At 34.7% G+C, this 20,000-nt stretch overlaps 1 protein-coding gene across 3 annotated transcripts in view; it reads right to left on the minus strand.

Annotated features, from left to right (window-relative positions):
• PAN3 (Poly(A) specific ribonuclease subunit PAN3) overlaps positions 1 to 17,026 on the minus strand; it is a 21,151-nt gene extending 4,125 nt beyond the window's left edge. Inside the window, exons 1-12 of one of the 3 annotated variants that reach the window (XM_043024135.2) lie at positions 16,302 to 17,026; positions 11,808 to 11,948; positions 9,053 to 9,169; positions 8,062 to 8,617; positions 7,740 to 7,843; positions 6,940 to 7,105; positions 5,651 to 5,842; positions 4,269 to 4,489; positions 2,876 to 3,078; positions 2,538 to 2,666; positions 2,034 to 2,112; positions 1,140 to 1,223 (exon numbers count right to left, since the gene is read on the minus strand). In XM_043024135.2, the coding sequence (XP_042880069.1) occupies positions 1,140 to 1,223; positions 2,034 to 2,112; positions 2,538 to 2,666; positions 2,876 to 3,078; positions 4,269 to 4,489; positions 5,651 to 5,842; positions 6,940 to 7,105; positions 7,740 to 7,843; positions 8,062 to 8,617; positions 9,053 to 9,169; positions 11,808 to 11,930 (1,974 nt within the window). In that variant the 5' untranslated portion in view covers positions 11,931 to 11,948; positions 16,302 to 17,026. Of the gene's footprint in view, positions 1 to 1,139; positions 1,224 to 2,033; positions 2,113 to 2,537; positions 2,667 to 2,875; positions 3,079 to 4,268; positions 4,490 to 5,650; positions 5,843 to 6,939; positions 7,106 to 7,739; positions 7,844 to 8,061; positions 8,618 to 9,052; positions 9,170 to 11,807; positions 11,949 to 15,743; positions 15,884 to 16,264 lie in introns of those variants that run through there. The other 2 variants (XM_043024137.2, XM_086553860.1) reach the window with 2 other exon arrangements.
• Positions 17,027 to 20,000: the final 2,974 nt, after the last annotated feature.

The raw sequence follows: 20,000 nt of genomic DNA on the forward strand, positions 1-20,000 counted from the left end.
AAATTAATAGAAAATACAATGAAACATTCTGAACTGCTATAATCCTTCATTATATATTTTATCTAATATCAATCAAATACAGCTTTCTTTTATCACAAACATATAGAACAAGATTCCAACCCTATAGCCACCATAACCATAAATAGGATGATGCATCAACAAGCCCTACAGATGCTGCCCATCCCTCCAGACTCTCCTTACTTCACTGCTGAATTTGACATTTCACATGTGATTGTGTGTAAAAACTTTAGTTTATAGATACACCTTATAAAAGATTATCTATACTTAACCACGTAAGACTCTTATGATGTTGACACTTCCTCTGGAGTCATGGCTAGATGCCAGGGTAGTCCTGGGCAACATCCCACTTTAAGCCAGAACACCAGCTTAGAAGAGTTATTTGTCCAGAAAGGTTACCAGTAAAGTTTTATGAATGGTCTCCTTCCCATAGAGATACTGGACCATTAAATGCAAATAATTTGTATCTATCAATGTTAAGAAGTAAAAGATATATCAAAATATGAGGCAACAAAAATGGATGATTGCACTTTCACTGTGGCTAAGTGGATCTGTGCATGCATACCAGAGCAGAGTTTCACAGACATTCATATCTCCATGATAGACAATATTGAGGTTAGAACAGGCATCCAATCATGCAAGAGCCTGGAATAATGCTCCAAGCATTAAGCCAGATTATTATCCTTTTTTATGCTGACAGGGTGACAATCAGACATCACAGATATCTTGGATCCTATTAGACAGACTTGTCATTTCTATTTTCCTTGTCATTAATCAAATTATTTTCTGACCAACTGGATCAATAATATATCCAACTGTTAGTACTGGGTCAGTCAATGAAATCTTACCTTAATTCTAACAGCCTTTGCTTATTTTTTATTTCAAATTTGTTTAATCATGAACCAATAGTCAAAATATCTTTGTTATACACATTATTTAAATACATGATGAATTTATTTTGATAACAATGGTAATGACAATGGTAATGATAACAAAGATGGTAATGACAATGAACATGGTATAGAAAATGATAACTGTGCCACTATCAATTATCATGTCCAGACAACTGTGAAGAGAGTCAAAAAAAGCAAAACAACGTGAATGAAAACAAGGAACCTCACCTTGTCAGGAGACCCTGCATCTAACTTATTCAGCACAGTCACCACATGTCCCAAGTCCAACCACGGTCTTCCATCATCAGTTACCTGTGAGTTAGGAACAAGCTAAACTTAGACCTTCTGTTAAGTATAGTAATGACTAAGATAAATGATGGCTACTTTCCTTACTGTTGTAATATAAATTTTTGCTTTATATATCAATAGATATTCATTCATAAATTCAAAATAAAATGGCTTTGTCAAGAACAGTTCATTTTACCTCTTACATGGAAATTCACAAACACTAAAGATTGAACTGACTAAAAACAAACCCCCTGTAAAATACAAAAATAAGAATGTGAAATTCATGAAAAATTACTATTGTTACATTGCTTGAACCACAAATAATTAAGACAATAGTGCAAGTAAAAATGATTTCTCTAAACTGGACTGTATGGATTTCCTTAACAAATTTGGCTGTAATGGTAACTTTTCATTGAACAGTGTAAATAACATGTTAAAACAATCTAAACCTGAAAAAAAAAATTTGTTTGATAAATCAACCTGAGAGCTTGTCTGAGTAAAAAGGTGTGATATATTCCATTTTAGCTTCTTTTACATGCAATAGGCAAGCAAATTTTGAGCCAGGGTAAAGATTATACAAATCAACTGACATCCCACTGGCAGTACAACTAAGCAAAGTTCTTTAAAAAAACACATCCCCTTTTGGCTGATATTTACAGAAAAATAAATTCATAATGACCACTTGAAAATGCAAAGGCACAATTTCACAGAGAAAAAGAGAAGAGAAGCAGAGAAAAGAGGAAAAGAGAAAGGAGAAACAGAGAAAAAGAGAAAAATGCATCACCCAAACAATACATCAAATTAAGACTACATCCTCTCATCTTATAAACTTACCTGATGGAACACATAATCACGGAAGAGTTTCAGCATATATCTATCTCCTGTCTCACACCAGGCTGTGTCCATATTGAGTCTGATTAAATACAGAAGTTAATTATTCTCTGTGTTCATATGAGATCATGTCATCTCATTAGATTTTTTTTTTTTAAGTTACATGAACTGATTTGTGAGAGAACTCTTTTCTCTTAAAAAAAGGAAATCACTAAAGGGCCTCTAATGTAATTAACCAATAAAATATATAGTAATTTTAATTTCTGTGTTATACACAAGTTATCTGTTCACAATAACTAAAAACTTGCATAATCCATAAGACAGAGTACTGCTGTTTCTGCAATTAAATTACCTGGAAACAAGCCTTAGCTAATAATAACATCACTTAGGATTTTATTCACAACATATACTTGTTTCTAAGTGATCGTTGTAAATAATAATCAATGTTCATGATAGTAACATCTTAGCAAAATAGCAGAAGTCACACGCCAATCATCTGCAACTTACTCTGGTCGATCAACAATGGTATTCAACTTTGTCAAGAGACGGAAAAGTCTACCATTGTGTATTTCTTTGGACAGCTCACTCTCGTAAACATCAGCTCTCTGCGTGGCGCTCTCTAAAGCAGTGTAGAACCTATGTTGAGAAAATAAAAAGAGACATCAAAACTCAGCTTAAAAAAGAAAAAAGAAAAAAGAAAAAAAAAAAAAAAAAAAAAGAAGAAGAGAATCCAGCATAAACACACTTAATCTACCAATAAATAAAACAAAGGAAATATATTCCAATTAACTTCCCAACACAGAAAATTAAAAAAGAAATAAATGATAAATGCAAAAACATCTTACCTGGCACCAATCATGGGCATAACATCATTGATGCTCTTAATGCGCTGAGAGGTGAGCAAGCAGACCACCAACATAGCCAAATCCCGCGAATATGATCTGTTTATGAGTTCCAGCGCCGCCTGGATGTTGTCTCGTTGCAGAGCCAGAACAGAGTTGCATGCCAGTGCTACCATTAACTTCCCAAGGTTCACTAAATCCTCTTGCTGATGGAAGACATTAAGAAAAAATAAAATTGTACTATAGTCAGTTGGAGAAAAAAAAAATGCGAATCATAATTATCACTTTCAACTGGAAAAAGAGACTGGCAAAACACAAAAAAGAGAGAAAAAAAGTAAAACTTGCATTTTCAAATCTAATTCAAAATTTCATGTAGGTAATTTGTCCAGAGCAACTTTGAAAACTAATTCAACAAGCAAAACAAATCACAGTTGCAAAGCTAGACTTACTGCTGTGTTCCCTTGATCGTTTATGTTGTACAATTAATATTATGCTGTATTTCATTAACCATATTACTTTAAATTTCTTTGGAAATTATACAATAAATACACAGGTATGCTACGGTCAGCTAAACAAAGACCTAACTACACCAACAAATGCAAGAAAATGGGGAACAAACAAAAATCAAAAGCAAAGAGGGGAGATGGATACTTTTAGGAAAGAAAGATAATGTAATAAAAATAATAATCATTAACATAGTGCTACTGCCCACTGAAATTTTTTGGCAAACTAAAGGCCAATTTTTGTAACAAATTTTTCTTTACCCAATTTCTCAATCTGCTAGTTATGTTTTTATCAAATCAATATTTACTTTTACAAGATTACACAAAGAATGCCTCTAATTCAATTAGATTTATGATTTATACATCCAACAAACAAATGTTAATCTAAAAAAACATATCTGCGGACAGTATGGCAGTACATATCCAGACATGCCGATGTAATATCCAGTTTTATTAACCCATTGGCGCCGGGTGACGTGATATCACGTCATGCAAATATTTTGCTCCTGCTGGATGACATCTTTTTGCATCATGATTCCCTCAAATCATATAATAATGTAAACAAAAACAAAAATCTTGTGCTTAGTCACTGGGCGCAGTTGTTATCTAGCCAGCGGGAGTGGCATTATGCAAACATAAGCCCTGGCGTGAATGGGTTAAGTGATGTTACAAAACCAAATAAAAGAAAACTAAATTACAAAGACAGATTACAAAAAATGATTTTTTTTTTCATAAGGAGAGGGACAGGAAAGAGGGAAGACAAAGAATTTTTTTTTTAATAAAAAAAAAATAATAATAAGAGGAAGAGGAAGAGACAGAGATAGAGATAGATATATATAGAGAGAAAGAGAGAGCGAGAGAAAGAAGGGCACAGAAGAGCGCAAAAAAAACACCTGATACTGAGGCATGTTGGCCAGGGGGTTGGCAGCATTCGGATCAAAGTTTAACACGTCAAGAATCCCGCAGCAGTTCACCCTGATTCTTGACTTGTTGTCTGTAAGGAGAATTTTGGATGGGTCTAGTGTGCGACAAGCAAGACCCTGAGTGTGGATGGTCCTCAATGCCCCAGTGAGTTGGATTATGTAGTTCCAGAGGGTCGCCTCTGGCAACAGACCTGGGGTGGTAGAGGAGAGGGTTCAATTACTTTGCGGCTTGTTAACTTCGCATCTATGATTTATAGCATGATGATGATGATGATGATGATGATGATGATGATGATGATTAATGATGACAATGATGATGATGAAGATGATGATAAAAAAGGATGAAAAAATATTTAACTTCAGTTCACATTAACATTAGGCATGAGATCTACAATCATTTATGGCTACAACTTACAAATTACATATTTTATAATATAAATAATAAAAGTTTATATTTCAAGTACAAAAACACATATCAATATTCTAAAGATAAACTTTACTTTTTACTTTTAATTTTAATAACTTAAAATCTTGAAAAATAAACACAAAGAACATATCAAAGATTCTACCAAGATGAACACTGCTGCGACAAGATAAAAGTCTTTATTTGAATAGAACATTCAATTTGATATACTTTCATCAAAGCAGGACAAGAGATAAATCATTCACTTATCATTATTTCAGCATGATTATATATTATCATTTTGATCAATATAAGGAATTTCACAAGATTCACAAGATACTTTGACAAATCTATTGAATACATATTACATTCTAACATGTAGAAGAGCATCATTTTGGCTGACTTCTCCAACTACTCCTTGAGGCAAAGCAGCAATAATTTATTCAACAGACAATCTCTAATACTGCTCTGATGAGTTGAGCTCAAGTTTAAACACTCACTGAACACTCGAAAAGACAAATAAAGCCAAGCAGATGCACTAAGATAATGCATGCCTAGGTTTTGTGCTGTCATACCTCAGTCGCATTAGGTTTTCATTGACCTCCTTTCAGATATTTGTGAAAAAGACACTTAGCTACATTCCACTCAAATGCAGGTTAATGGTGTATTTATATTTTGGAATATGGCTGCAATTCAATTCTGCAGAAGGACCTTTACCCCTTATGAGAACAGTGCATGTACATAACTCATTCTCTCATTGTAAAAATTGATACAAAATATGGAAAACTTAGAAGATAAAAAGAAAGTAATTTTCATAAACAAAGATAAACATTTAAGTAAATCTAAAGTAAATAAATAAAAAAAAATAAAAAATCCCGAACAAAAGTACTCACTGCCCCCCTAAAGAAGCAACCTCAAGCAATCAAATAAAACAGAAAAATGAACTTACTGTTCCCAGAATTGTGGCGGTGGCTCTTGTGTAAGCTCCTGGACGATGGGTCATGGGGACTGTTCCCACCCGTTCCCCCATGCGAGTTGACCAGCCCCTCCCACCCACTAGCACTCAGTGCCGCCGGTGAGGAGAAGTGCCTAGAAGCCAGGGTTTCTGCCCCGGCATGATAGTCGTAGACAAACACAATTGCTGCAGGAGGGAACAGGATTATATGATTTTTATTGAAGAAATGAGTTTTCTTTTTCTCATTATATTTCATAAGAAGTATATTTACTTGCTAATTTTTACTTTAAAAATTCTATGCTTCTAGTTTTTCTTTAACCCATTCATGACAGGATGTATTTTTGCCTACTCCCGCTTATGCCAGGAAAATAAAAAGAGCACGACGCTTCGAGCCGGAGTGTTTTCTCGCTGCGCGGGGCCACGCTGATTCTCTCAAGAGCATTTTTCACCCACCCTATTCTTATGGTTTTTATGAATGCGTCTACAATGTAAAGGCATGTAAATATATTGCCATGTTCAGAGGAGTTATTTTAGTTGAAACACATGTTACAGTAATGCCTTTATAGTTTTATCTTATTGAACTTTGCCTATATTTTTCACTTCAATGTGAAAATACCAAAGGAAAGTGGAAGCAATCTCTTATTGGGCATCAAAAATCATGTTTTATACTTATTTCTTTTTTTTACTAAAACGTAAAGAACAATATGAATAATCTTGCACGTACATATGCGTATGTACATGTACCTCGTGACGTGACATGATGTGATATCACGGGTAATCAACAAATTAGAAGTAGTATTGCATTAGTAATTTTTTACTTCATTTTATTTCTGATTTTACAATAGTTTTTTGACTCAGATCTTTTTATTCAACCAATCAAAAACCAGAAATTACCATGTCATCAATATCACATAGTTTTCTGTGATGTCATTTTTCTTAACATTATATCTAATTTTATGACAATCAAACACCTAAACTAAAGTAACAGTCTAAGAAATTATGTAAAACTATCATATCTGAGATCAATCTAGTGATCTATTGCCGACGTTTCAGCATGTCATAATTGCCTGGCCCGGGACTCAGTGAGAAAATACACAATGTGTCAGGACATCACCCAGGTCCAGGGATATTTTTCGATCTCGTGATAGGATGTCAACCGGCGCAAATGGGTTAACTGTTCTACAGAAAAAAAAAAGAGTAAAAATAAAACAGATAATCTGTCAACCATCTGATCTACACCCAAAGTATCCATTTGTCTCATTGGGCATGATACCAAGACTTACAGTTATCATTAAAGGCCTTTGTGGTGAACACTTCTCGCAACTGAGTCACACTGGAATGTTGAATTTTCTTCCACAGATCCACCAGCTGTGTGACCTTCACATTACTCAGCCGATATCCGTGAATACGATAAAGGCAATAATGAAGCCCTGTCTTGATATTGGTCGCCTGAGGGATGGGAAAAAAAAATATAAATTAATACATACCAATAAATAAATTCGCAATAAAGAAATATTTTAATCACTAAGTGAGTGTAATTCAAGCATGACATCACATGTAACACACTATTACTTTTCAATGGCAGGTTTGATTCTCATATCATTCATATCATTTAAAAAGATAAACTTATTCTCCATATTATATTAAGTAGACATACTTCTCTTTTATTAGAGAAAAAAAAAATCACAGTCTGTTGTAACTGAAGTGTGGAAAAGTGCTCTTATGCCTTTTCAATAAATCTTAACCTGTTAACGCCTGGTGACAAGATATCACATCAAGTGGCGGTAGTCCCAGCCACTGGGGATGAGATATTTTGTCATGGCTTTTCGCCAGGTGATCGGGTGCATAGCATTTGGCCGCAGCCAGAGTAGGCAAACAGCCCGAGACATTAGGGTTATGTGTTTAAAATACCCTGGCGTTTAGACCATTTGGAGCTAAAACAGCCCCGTCAGCAAAGTTGAATCAAAAGAGAAACATTTCTTTCAGACATGACAAAACTTCCCTTTAAACACAATACTACGTATCATTACACAATACTTTGTCTCATTCTTCTAAACCGAAATTGTAATATATATATAAATACCTTGTAAACAGAGGTAGCATATCCAAACATAGATGATTTGTTTATTGCAGGCTGAGGTTCAAGGGGCACCAACTCATGGTACATATCAACCTCTTGCGGTAAATCTGTAGGAGGATTTTATTAAGTTCCAGTCCTTCCAAGTATAATCATGAAATTATGAGTAGATAAAATTAATAACATTTCGTGGCAAACAAGTTTCCCTTCATTCTAAATAGTTTGAAAAAATATATATGTACATGTGTTTTGATCATCCAAGAATCTCCGTTAGTATGCCAAATCAAAACTCATCTAAGCACACAGTACAAAAGGTGTCATCAGTTACCGGGAAAATTCTCTAGATCGACATGAGACAGAGCTAGAGCATGTCTCTCCAGCAAGTCGTGCCGCAACTCGTCCCCCATAAAGAAGTGCGGCGTGTTGCTGGGTGCCCGCAAGTGGTGGATGTGGGCAGGTGTGGGCGGTAGAATGTGATAAGGTGGGAACACCAGAGGCGGTGGACCAGCTGTGAATGGAGCAGGTGAGGGTGCTGCCCCAGCTGTGAAGGACTGCTGGTCCTGGGCAGTGAAGAAGTAGGTGGTGCCCCCTACATTCTCCTGGTAGGTGGACAAACTGGAAGCATTGCTTGTGTCGTCCCCACCCCCCACCAGAGGGGAGTGCCGTCCCCTGCTGGGAGACCCCTGGGGGGAAACAGGCCGCTGGGGGGATGCCACTGTGGCCGCCGGGGAAGAGCGGGTCATGGGGGTGAAGCTCAGCGAGGATGGCGTGGAAGGGGAGCCAAGACCCGTGAACGAGTGGAAGGAGGGCGTGGAGGCGGAGTGAGCCAGGCCGGCACTGCTCCCTGAACCCGGAACAAACTCCGCTATACTACTCACTGATGGCTGAAAGTATTACATTATTAAGGGCTTGCACCATCCACACTTAGGGGAATTTATATGTGTTTTTCAATGATCACCATCAAATAATATTTTGTCATCTTAAATGAAGAAATGGTGAAAAATGCAGAAATGAATATGGATAGGAATGTAAACACAAACAATATTATAAAGAAAATAAACCAGTAACAAAGCAGACCGTTGAGGAAGAAATTGAAAACAAAGCAGAAGAGGAGGATACTGATGCAAAGAAGGTACAGAAGAAAGAAAAATAACATTAATACATTTCAAGATATCACCAATTCATAAAATAAAATAATGAAACAAAAGAGCCAAAAAAGGTAACAACCTACATGAAATCTGTCAAAATATCATCTCTAGAATCTAAAGCTCCTGGACTCCTAACACCATACAATGTAAAGACTCTCCTTCTAATCGTACCACACTGATTTTCCTTGTTCCAACTCCATCCAGGCTCAGAGCAGCGATGCTCTTGGTGAGGGAATGCTCCTGTTGCGGCTGCTGTGGTTGTGTCGTGGCTGGCAGCTGGTGACGATTCTGAGGAAGATAGGAAATAGTGGTGAGGAGGCTTTCTCTGTCATCAACCCATTCCATGGATTACCAACTATCTGGTAAAATCAACTGACTACAGCTAAGTTGGAAATAAATTTTTTGTTCAGTCCACTTTCTTTTTCTCACCTCTGAATATCCCTCACAGGAATAGCTTTCTATATTTGTTTCTGTTGGCATGATCCAAAGATAACCAATCTTTTATGACTGATTGTTACAAAACAGAAACTAAGTTGTAATATAGTCATTATCTTTTATTACATAAAATAGATGACATAAAATATCAATTCCTCTGATATTTCTCTGCAAATCCTATATCTATATATGATATAGTCTTCAATTTTTTATGAAGCTCATAAAATTTGGAAATTTACTACCATTGCTTTCTTCAACATTTTTTCATAAAACCAAAACCAATCATCAGTGACTGCTTACAGCACTCATATCTTATCTCACCATTTAACCCGTTCCTGATGGGGCTATTTTGGCTCTAAATGGTCGAAACACCGGGATATTCAAACAAATAAGCCTAACGCATCTGATTTCTCGGCCGCACTAGCCCGCTCACCCAGTGCGCCAGCCTAGACAAAATAACTCATCCCTGGCGTCTGACCCAAAAACCACTAGACATAATATCTTGTCACCCGTCGTTAACGGGTTAATTAAGCAATAACAAACTATAGAGCTATATACCTGAAATCATTTTCATATAAAATACTTACTCCACAGTAAAAACACTGTACAAATATCATAAAGTACTATTACTAGAGTGGAGATTGAAATTTACCACTTCTCCAAATATTCTCTAATTTCGAGATAATCTCTCATTCATACACTCTTGCATTTCAAATTAATATGGGTAGTACTTTGCACAATTAGGCTTTTGCAATATTTTGTTAAATCCGGGTGACATTCCCTCCTATTACCCACTATAAATAGTTTCTACTGTACTGGTCTAAAGCATTAATTTTTCACATTTCAAAAAATTTTCATTAAACTCCCATACTTTGTACATGACAAGAGGGAAGGATGTGTTTTGATTTGCCATAGATCTGGAAAGAGCATATTATAGAGTAGACAGATAAGCCATATGGATGAAGCTAAAACAAGAATGGTGATTGGTCTGATATTAACCCATTCATGCCGGATGATATGATATTACGTCATAGGAATATTTCACTCCCACCAGATGATGTCCTATCATGTCATGATCTCTCCCTCAAAACACACATTTTACATTGTTACATATGCATATAATCATAGGAATATCATTTGTAGGGACACATTTTCTTCACTTGTGAAAATAGTGTAAGCAAATACTAAAACCTCCAATTGTCACCCTGTTGAATCAAGTGGGTGATAAGGGCTCTGAGAGGCACAGCGTGGCATCGCACCATCTTGTGTTTGGTCATTGCGCACGCTTGTTATCTAGCTGGCAGGAGCAGCATTAGGGAAATATTAGCGCAAATGGGTTGATGTAGGGCTTTGATAGGGGTGTGTGATGTCTCCAAGGGTATCTAAAGTTTATATGGATGGAATAGTGAGGGGAAAAAAAAAGAAGTTTAGGAAAAAATTTAGACATTATAGAGGCCAGACACGTTTGGGAGGTAAATCAGTTTCCTTTGTTGATGATATGGCACTGACATGGCACTTTTCCCTCACTCAGAAGGAAACTTAACCCTATGGCAACAGTGCGTCACACCTGTGTGACACAACTAAATGCCCGATGCCGGGGCGTCATACATGTATGACGTTCCCAATGCAATATTGCATACGCCCGGCGTAGGGGGTTTCCACTTATTGCCGGGCCCGTCGGGATTGGGTTAATTTGACATGTGCACATTTTGGAAGTGTGTGATGTAAATTGCTGGTAAATTTCAGTAAGAGTAAAGGGACAAGATGCACAAGAAAAATAGAAGAAGGCTTACTAAATGGGGAGGTAATGAAAGATGTGGAAACTTTTAAGCATTAAAGGTCTCATTTGTCAAGGAATGAGTCTGGTAAATGGAGTATGAATTTGGGTAGAACAGGTAGGGTAAGTAATGGCCAGAATTAATAGTTTATGGGAGTATAGGGCTCTATGTATTGAGGTAAAGAGGGGTCTAGATGATAGCATGGTTTTGCAGAAATGTGGGGTTTGAGAGCTGCAAAGAAAATAAAGCCTGAAGGTACCATACTGGAGATAAAGTATCTGAAAAGTATATACAAGTTGACTAGATGGGAGAAATAAGGTTGTCCATCAGCAAACAGGAGCGGTAAGAGAGTTGGGTAGTTTGGGTATATATAGAAAATATCAAAGAGCATGGTGAGGAGGATAATGAAATGTGAAGCAGCAGAAATATACTTAGAGCAGGATGGCTGGAGGTCCCCTCAATGTGGATGACTGATGATGTGAGCCAAAGGAATATGCCAAGGGAATATGCCCAACATCTAACAATTTTAGACCATTGCATAGGGTGCTGTATCCCATCACAGGTTTGTGATGGAATATCAGTAAGCTACCATTTGCTATTGGGCCTCGCAACTGAAGGATAGGAAGATAGGATGCAATGAGAAATGATTGTCTAGGTTTACTCCTGTGAAAAGAGGGACATGACAAAAGAATATAAAGACTATCACAACTTACACTAATGTATGTGGCGAGTTTTGACTCCTGTGGAAGGCCATTAACCTGATTTGCAACCGGAGGTGTGGAAGTGGCAGCAACAGCCTGCTGTGGCAGGCTCAGATTGAGGAAGAGAGGGTCCATACTGACTGCTCTCTAGACCTGTGGCAATATGGAGAAATCAGTTTACTCTACACAATTTGTTATTGACACTTTTTTTCTGTTAATGATACAAAAGGTTTGATATAGTGGCAAAATACAGAAGTTTCAATACATTAGCAATGAAACTTAGGTCAAAATCAACCAATAAACCCTTTAATCATTAAGAAAAATACATATATTTTTGAATAAGTACCTGGCAGGCTTTTACTTATCCATCATAATGAAACATTTAAGTTCATGCAACATTAACTTAATATAAACAGAAACTATTTCACTTCTTGCAAATTAAAGCATTCATCCTTATATTAGACACAGACAATAACCCATTGTGGACAGGTGTCATGACATACATGATGCACAAATTTTTGGCCTGACAGTGAGTGTCACGACATTTGTGTCAATAGGCCTCATGGCATATCTGGCGTTAGGGGAGAGTGAAATGCTGTGTTTCCCTATTAGTGACTGATGATGGCTATTACAATTATAATTACTATAATTGCCAAAATATTCTCCAAAATAGATTTAGTCTAAAATCCCAAAAAATAGGTGGCACCACTCTCTCCTAGCACTAGCACCAGCAGGAACAAAAGCCTTGAAGGGCACGCATCCATGGTCTATAACAAGCACTATCTTCAGAAAACAATGACACACAGAAAGATACTGATCTCCTGTTATAAAGTATCCATGATGCAGGATGTGCAAGCAGAATGAGAAGAGGAAAACCCAGAAAGCAACTGCAATGTGCCCCTGTGCCAGTACGGCTGGTTCATGCTGTGGCACATTCACTCATATGCACAGGTCTCGGCCCTTTTCTCCATCTTTTCATATTTTTTTACTGGGGATGGTTATCTCTTTCATAATTGTTTATGAACATACATGAATACAAAAAAAAATGAACTTGCTCTTTGTCCTTCTATAAAACTGTAATGCTATCGCACTCAGGATAGCAAACATAATGACCTGATATGGACCCTATACTACAATTTTAGTCTCCTACAATACTGATAAAGCCTGTCAGATGGCACATATAAGTCTTACAATATAGTAAAATACAAAGAAAAGACAAAAAGACTCTAGTGCTAAATGTCAGGTGAGGGTCTACTGCTCATAAACAAAACTCATCTGGGATACTGTACAAGCCTGTCCTGGGGACCAAGTAAGCAAATCTAACCCCGTCTGCATTCAGTTAACAAACACAACTCTTCCAAATCATTACATCTGATGTGACACATTCAGTAATAAAATATAAACATACAATTCATTCCAAATTTGCAATAATCCTTTAAGTAGACAGACAGTCTATTCTAAACATTTAGCATCAAATTCATAACTAGAACTACACACAAACATATGAGTTGGCTATTCAAAAGATTCACAGGCAGGCTAACAAGCATGAACCATTAAAATTGATTATATATTAAAAAAGTACAAAGTAAAAGCTGCCTTCTACTTCTTTATTAAATAAGAAAAAAAAAAGTTTTGAAAAAAACAAAATAAAAACTCAAAAAAGGACAAAAAACACTGTATAAACAAACACGCAGGTCTACAGGAAATGGTGATGTAATATTTATGCTTAACTCAGAGTGCTCTGTTAAGGCAAGGATTTACAACATTCTAGCTTTTTCTACTACCTCTAGCTATAGTATTTTTTTTCTAATTTCAGTAAATTCAGAATAATGAGAATTATACAATAAAAGCCTGATACGCAAAAACATTACATAATTCTGGCCACACTAAATCATAAAAGAAATTTATAATCAATGAATTTTAAAATATGGCAACTGAAGTATATCAGTAGATGTGTAAATACTGTTGATAATCAAAACTTATCTCTATGTAAAATAATTTGTCATTTCTACATTCTGTAAGCAGACTAATTAATCATGAACCTAATATCAGTATTCAAACTCTTTCAAATAATGTACCGGTACTAATCAGAGAGCCAATATGCTGCAACTAACTCACACCATCAAACTAAATTTATAGTATAACATAAATATCTAGACGCTACTACTACTTCACCCACTTAAATAGACTCTAAAAAAAATAATTGGTTTTGGAAAAACATGACAACATTACTCCTGAAGAAGAAGGTATGAATGAGTGCATAATTCCTAAGTACTAAATAGGGAACTGATATTTCAATATTACACCATCAAAATAATGTATTTCTGAAGAAAATATAAAAACCTTTCTAACATGTGGACCTATTCAATCTCATTCATACCTTCTACATTTGTCACAAAATCTCTGTTTATCGAACATCATTTCTTGTATCAATCCATACTAAAGTGGTTAATTATGATTAAAGAATATAATATAAATAGTTTGAAATCACAGAGATCTTTCATATCCCCAGATAAAAAATTCTCCTTCACCCCATATATAAAATTTTGATGCATCTTGTATGTATTGTCCCTGATATTTTACACTTTTGTTTTCCTTTAGGGTTCAGCTAACATTATAAAAAGAGAATTAATATACAGCCATTGTAACCTAATAACAATTTCAAAAATCAATATAATTTCAAATCTTTAAAAAACTTTCATTTCTTTATTCCACATACACAAAATAAAAACAAATTCTCTGAAATGTAAACAAATCATTCTCATAATGAATATTTCTCATAGATAATCAAGTTTGCTTATTACCACATATAAAACTAAGAGGTTTGCTGTTTAAGGTAAAACTTGAGATATGAATTTAATCTCACCATATAACAAGCTTGAGGTAAATGCAGAGACTCTAATATACAACAAAGTATATTTGGAAGAAATATAGGTTCATGAAATTTGCAGGCTGATTTATCATAACAACTATAGGATGTGGGTTCTATATCTAGGTACACTAAGCTAAGGAAACAGGCTACACTATGCTAATATTCTCACACAATGTCACAGAGCTTCTAAAAAGTGGTAAACACTTTGATTGGTAGGATTCCTTCCACAAAAAATTAACTTCTTTTCATCAGCAAGAGAAATGTCATAAATAAAAATGTAGTCTTAATATTGTATAGACTCAAAAGTCTATATAAAGAAACAGGAAAATTAACAGGTATCAAAATGACATCGTTTGTTGTATTTACCACATAGATCTTTTATCTAACAATACCATATGATATTTATCTAAATAACAGAACCTCAAAATAAATTTTCAACAAACTCAAAAAAGTTCAAGTAAAATTTTTCAACAGTGTAACAGCCTTGCCTAATCCCAACAATTGCCATCTGTCAACTTTCAAGGGTTAAATCCTACATATACGCATATACTAATGAAATTCACAAGCATACAAAACAGCATTTAATCAAAACAGGCAAAAGGCAAAGTTCACGGCAATGAAAACATATAAACATTCAAATAGACAGTGATAATGGTAAATATTCAGTATAGGACTGCACAAAGATACAGTATGGAAAAACACAGGCAATGGCCTTATAAGTCATGTAAAACTAAATTCTTTGGTATAAAAGTGATCTGCAAATAGGAGATTTATGGCCATAATCACTTTTCAAATTTCGTAGCCTTTGCACTTCACATTACAGCAATGGCACAATAATGAAGCAAAGGAATATCAATCTATCCAAATATACATAGTGGATGTTTCTTGTCCTTTGCTGGAGCACAAATGGCAGAGACCACAGCAGTTTTAAGGCAGTCCTCTTCTGAATAATGGCCATAGTAACAGTAAAACTTACAAGACAAAGATAAACATCAAATGAATTAGAATAATATCAAAGTAGCTTTTTCCTTGCTCTAGATACACTGAAGTGCAACTTGCATCACCTATCGACTCACCTTCACTCAAACTTGTGTATAAATCAAAGACACCAAAGTCCAGGAGATCATTTTCAGATTTTCTTCTTTTCGATTTCAAAATCACAATTGGTTTTAGTGTTATCACGCTCTGTTCCTTTTCGTTTTTCTTCTTTTTTCTTTAGTTTGCACACACTCTTCAGTTTCTTTTCGCACACTCACTTGGAATAATAAAATAAAATCCATTATATATGTATATATATAAATATCACATATATACATATATATTTCAAAACTCATATAAAAAAAATCATATAAAACACTGACCAAACAATAAAGAAGACAAAAAACAGGAACACATCACAATGTCTATGAAAATTATTACAATCTTGCTATTATATGGAAAAGATAAATAAATACTTCAAATATATTTCATATATTATATAAATATAATATATCTTCTTCACAAACCCCAAAAGCAACATACACCTGAAAAACATAATCCCACCCCACACCATGATTCTTTAAAAAAAATAATGACCATAAAAAAATCAGCTGTTTACCCTCAAAAAGAAGGAATAACAGAAGAAAAAACACCACCTCTCTCCTTCCTGCGCCTCCTTGTTCTCTTGGCTCTCTTCACTTCTTCTCTTCTTCTCTTGTCTTCTTCTCTCTCTCATATCACTCGCTCATCACCTCAAGATAAAGATTAAAAGCATCCCGAGGAAAAGACATCCATTAATTAACGTTTTTTGAGGAAAGTGTAAACATACGAGGCTGCGGAGAAGCGGCGGAGGAAAGGCGGATCACAAGGGAACAAAAGAACATCGGGAGGTTCATAAATATAGGATTGGATTTGGACTCTATAGGATCGACAGGACCTCAACTCTCCTTTCGGGTGACGGTACGTTTCCTCGATCCTATGTATTCTAGGCACTTATTTCACCGTAAACAACAGGTTATATATGTAAAAAAAACGCACAAACGGAATAACAGGTGAATGTTCATATATCAGTTTCTTAAAAAATAGTTTAATTATATTGTAGACAGATAAAACTAAATTAAACCCCAAAAATGTAGTCAACACTTTATACTTTGTCGTGCATTGTTTTTTTTTATATCATTATCGCAACGTTCAAATTTCAAAAGTAACCGAAAGCATAACAACAAAATTTATTTATCCATAATCCAACTATACATGAATTTATTCTAAATTCTTCCATCACGTAAACAATAAATTTTACATCTACGATAGCTAGATCAGGCGGCGAGAATCTAATGGTTATCCTAAAAGAAAAAAAAATACCTACGCAACGCAGAAAAAAAAACGAAACGAAAAGAAAAAAAGCGAGAAACAAGTAGAAAGCGACAAGAGACCGAAACAAACAAACAAATAGAGAGAAAAAAGAGAAAACAGAGCGAGAGTGAGAGAGAGAGAGAGACAGAGACAGAGAGAGAGAGTCCTTCGCATTTCACCAAACAAATTTCCTCATGTGAAAAGTGAGAGTGGCAATGCGCGGGCGTAACTACAAGGTTGCGCACTTATTCAGTAGGTGATGGAAAGTGCCTTTCGCTACAGCGCTTCGCTCAGTCGAAATATGTGGTTTTATTCATGTTCCTTTTATGTATACTTACTTTTCTTTATCTTTGTATTGTTGCTGTTATTAGGATTGTCGTTGTTGTTATTGTTGTTATTTTCATGTAATGATCATTAATATCATTTTATTATTATTATTATTATTGTTGTTGTTGTTATTATCATCATCATCATTATTACTGTTAGCCTTATAATGATAATAATAACAATAATGATAATTATCAGTATTATTGTTTGTAGTAGTATTAGTATTATTATTATTGTTATCATTATTATTATCATTTTCATCATCATCATTATTATTGTTATCGGCATCATCATCATTATTATCATTATTATTATCATTATTATGATCATCATCATTATCATTATTAATATTATCATCATCATTATCATCATCACTACTACTATTATTATCATTATCATCAATATTCCTATCAATATGATCAACAATATATTTGTCATCATCATCATTGTTGGAGTGATTATTATTCATAATATTATTATCATTATCATGACTACTATTATTAATAATGTTATTATGATTATCATCATTCTGATTACCGTTATTATTATCATTATTATTATCAATATTGTCATAATCATTATTATTACAATTATCATTATTATTATTATCATCATCTTTAATGTTACTCCTATTACTATAAGTAGAATCATTACCATCATTATTGTTATTGTTTTTTATCATATAACTTATCTTTAATACCATTATTATTTTTGTCTTGTTATTATCATTATTGAGATTATTATCAATATGATTATGATAATTATTATTTTTGTTATTATTATTATTGATATTATTATTATCATCATCAACACCAAAAATAATATCATATCTTTGTTAAAAATGATATCAGTATGAAGAACACTACCATACCGTTCATATCTTTATCATTAACAATATTAATGTAATAGTTTAGCTCCTTTAGCTTCTCACGAGTCGAGTCTCATGGAATCTAGGACTCCGCTAAATTGAAAAATAAACTTGACACCAATGTATCAAAATTTGTCTATGCTTATTTTTGTAGCGAGGGAGGAAGGACTAAGCTAAACTTTGCTGTTCTTATGTGTGCGCTTGTTTCTTTTCGATAATAAATAAGTTTTTTTATTAACCTTTCCTATTGGTTTGTGTTCAAGTCAACGTTGACTCTACTGTTTACTTTACGTTCCACACTTTGCTTTAATCGCACTCTTTCCCTACAACTAAATAAGTCTCTTGTCGCCATGCCTTCGTTCGTTTATCCTTTCGTGTTCCCTGGATTCCACGCACGGAACTCTTCACTCACTTTTTTTTCCGGCTCTCCTCTTTTTGTTTCTTTCGTGTGACCATTTTGTTAGTTTGTTTGACTCTCCTTTGTATACGATGCACTTTGTACATTATTTCAAGTATTAGAAAAAGCGTGTCATGATATTCATAAATGAATTACATTGTGGATAATACTTTTCCCATAAGTGGGAGAAACCGCTGTTTATAAGGTCAAGCCAGGTCGGTAATGAGGGGATAAGACTTATGAGGTGGACGGACCGGTGGATAATTGGATAATTACTTAGCTGACTGTTGACCGCGCTCTGTTGGTTTCCGTTCCCCTTATAAAGTGTATGGTGTGGTGTTTGGGTAGAATAGTGCTATTTTTCCTTATTAGTTTGTCAGTTTCTCTTGTTCAGTGTTGACTACGGAATCATTTTAATCGTTACATTTAATGTACCAGCAGATCCGCAAGAGAAAAAAAATATGTAGTTGGTCACCACTCTACAAAACGATGTTTAATCTCTACGAAGTTACGAATAACCTAAATGTCATTGTTATTTTTTGTTATCACCATTAAAAGTATCGCCACTCTCACACTGTCACAAGACCTGTACAAAAAAAAAAAAAAAAAAAAAAAAAAAAAAAAAAAAAAAAAAAAAAAAAAAAATATATATATATATATATATATATATATATATATATATATATACACATATATATATATAGCATACAGATCTGAGTCAGCGTACTTGAGCCTTTTGACTGTTGAATCAATGCAAACCCCTATTCTGTAAGTCATAAGAGCCTAGGCAACTCAGCCGGGTCTGTAATTCATGGAACTATTTATGAATGTATGCCTCTCATAATCAGTTACAGACGAAATAAGTCATAACTCTAAATTTACAATATCTGGCGTCTAACTCATACTTTCTAGGAAGGACCTAAGGGAGGGAAGGGTAGGTGATGATCAGTATGAGTTAATGTAATGTATGTATTTATCTCAAACATATTCTTGCCTAGTTTATACATTAACCGTAAATATACAAATAATAAGTGTTGTATTTATACTGAGTTGCTGCATCTTAGAATACACATCCAAGGCATTAGGTTACTTATTTGAAGTTTATGTATATTCGTGCAAGAAATTCAGACTATGAGAATCACATTGCTTCTTTGTATATGTGCTCTCTCTCTTTCTCTTTCTCTCTGTCTCTTTCTCTCTATCTCTATATCTTTCCCTCTTACTCTCTCCTCTCTCTATCTATCTATCTACCTCTCCTACTTTCTCTCTCTCTTCTCTCTCTCTCTCTCACTCTATCTATCTATATTTCTCTTTCTCTCCCTCCTTCTCTTTCTCTCTCTCTTCTTTCTCTCTTTCTCTCTCTCTTCTTTCTCTCTCTCTTTCTCTCTCTCTCTTCCTTTCTCTTCTTCT

This window comes from Penaeus japonicus, unplaced genomic scaffold (genome assembly GCF_977035675.1).
Source record: "Penaeus japonicus unplaced genomic scaffold, GWHDUDI00000001_assembly GWHDUDI00000029, whole genome shotgun sequence".
NCBI classification, from domain to species: Eukaryota; Metazoa; Arthropoda; class Malacostraca; order Decapoda; family Penaeidae; genus Penaeus; species Penaeus japonicus.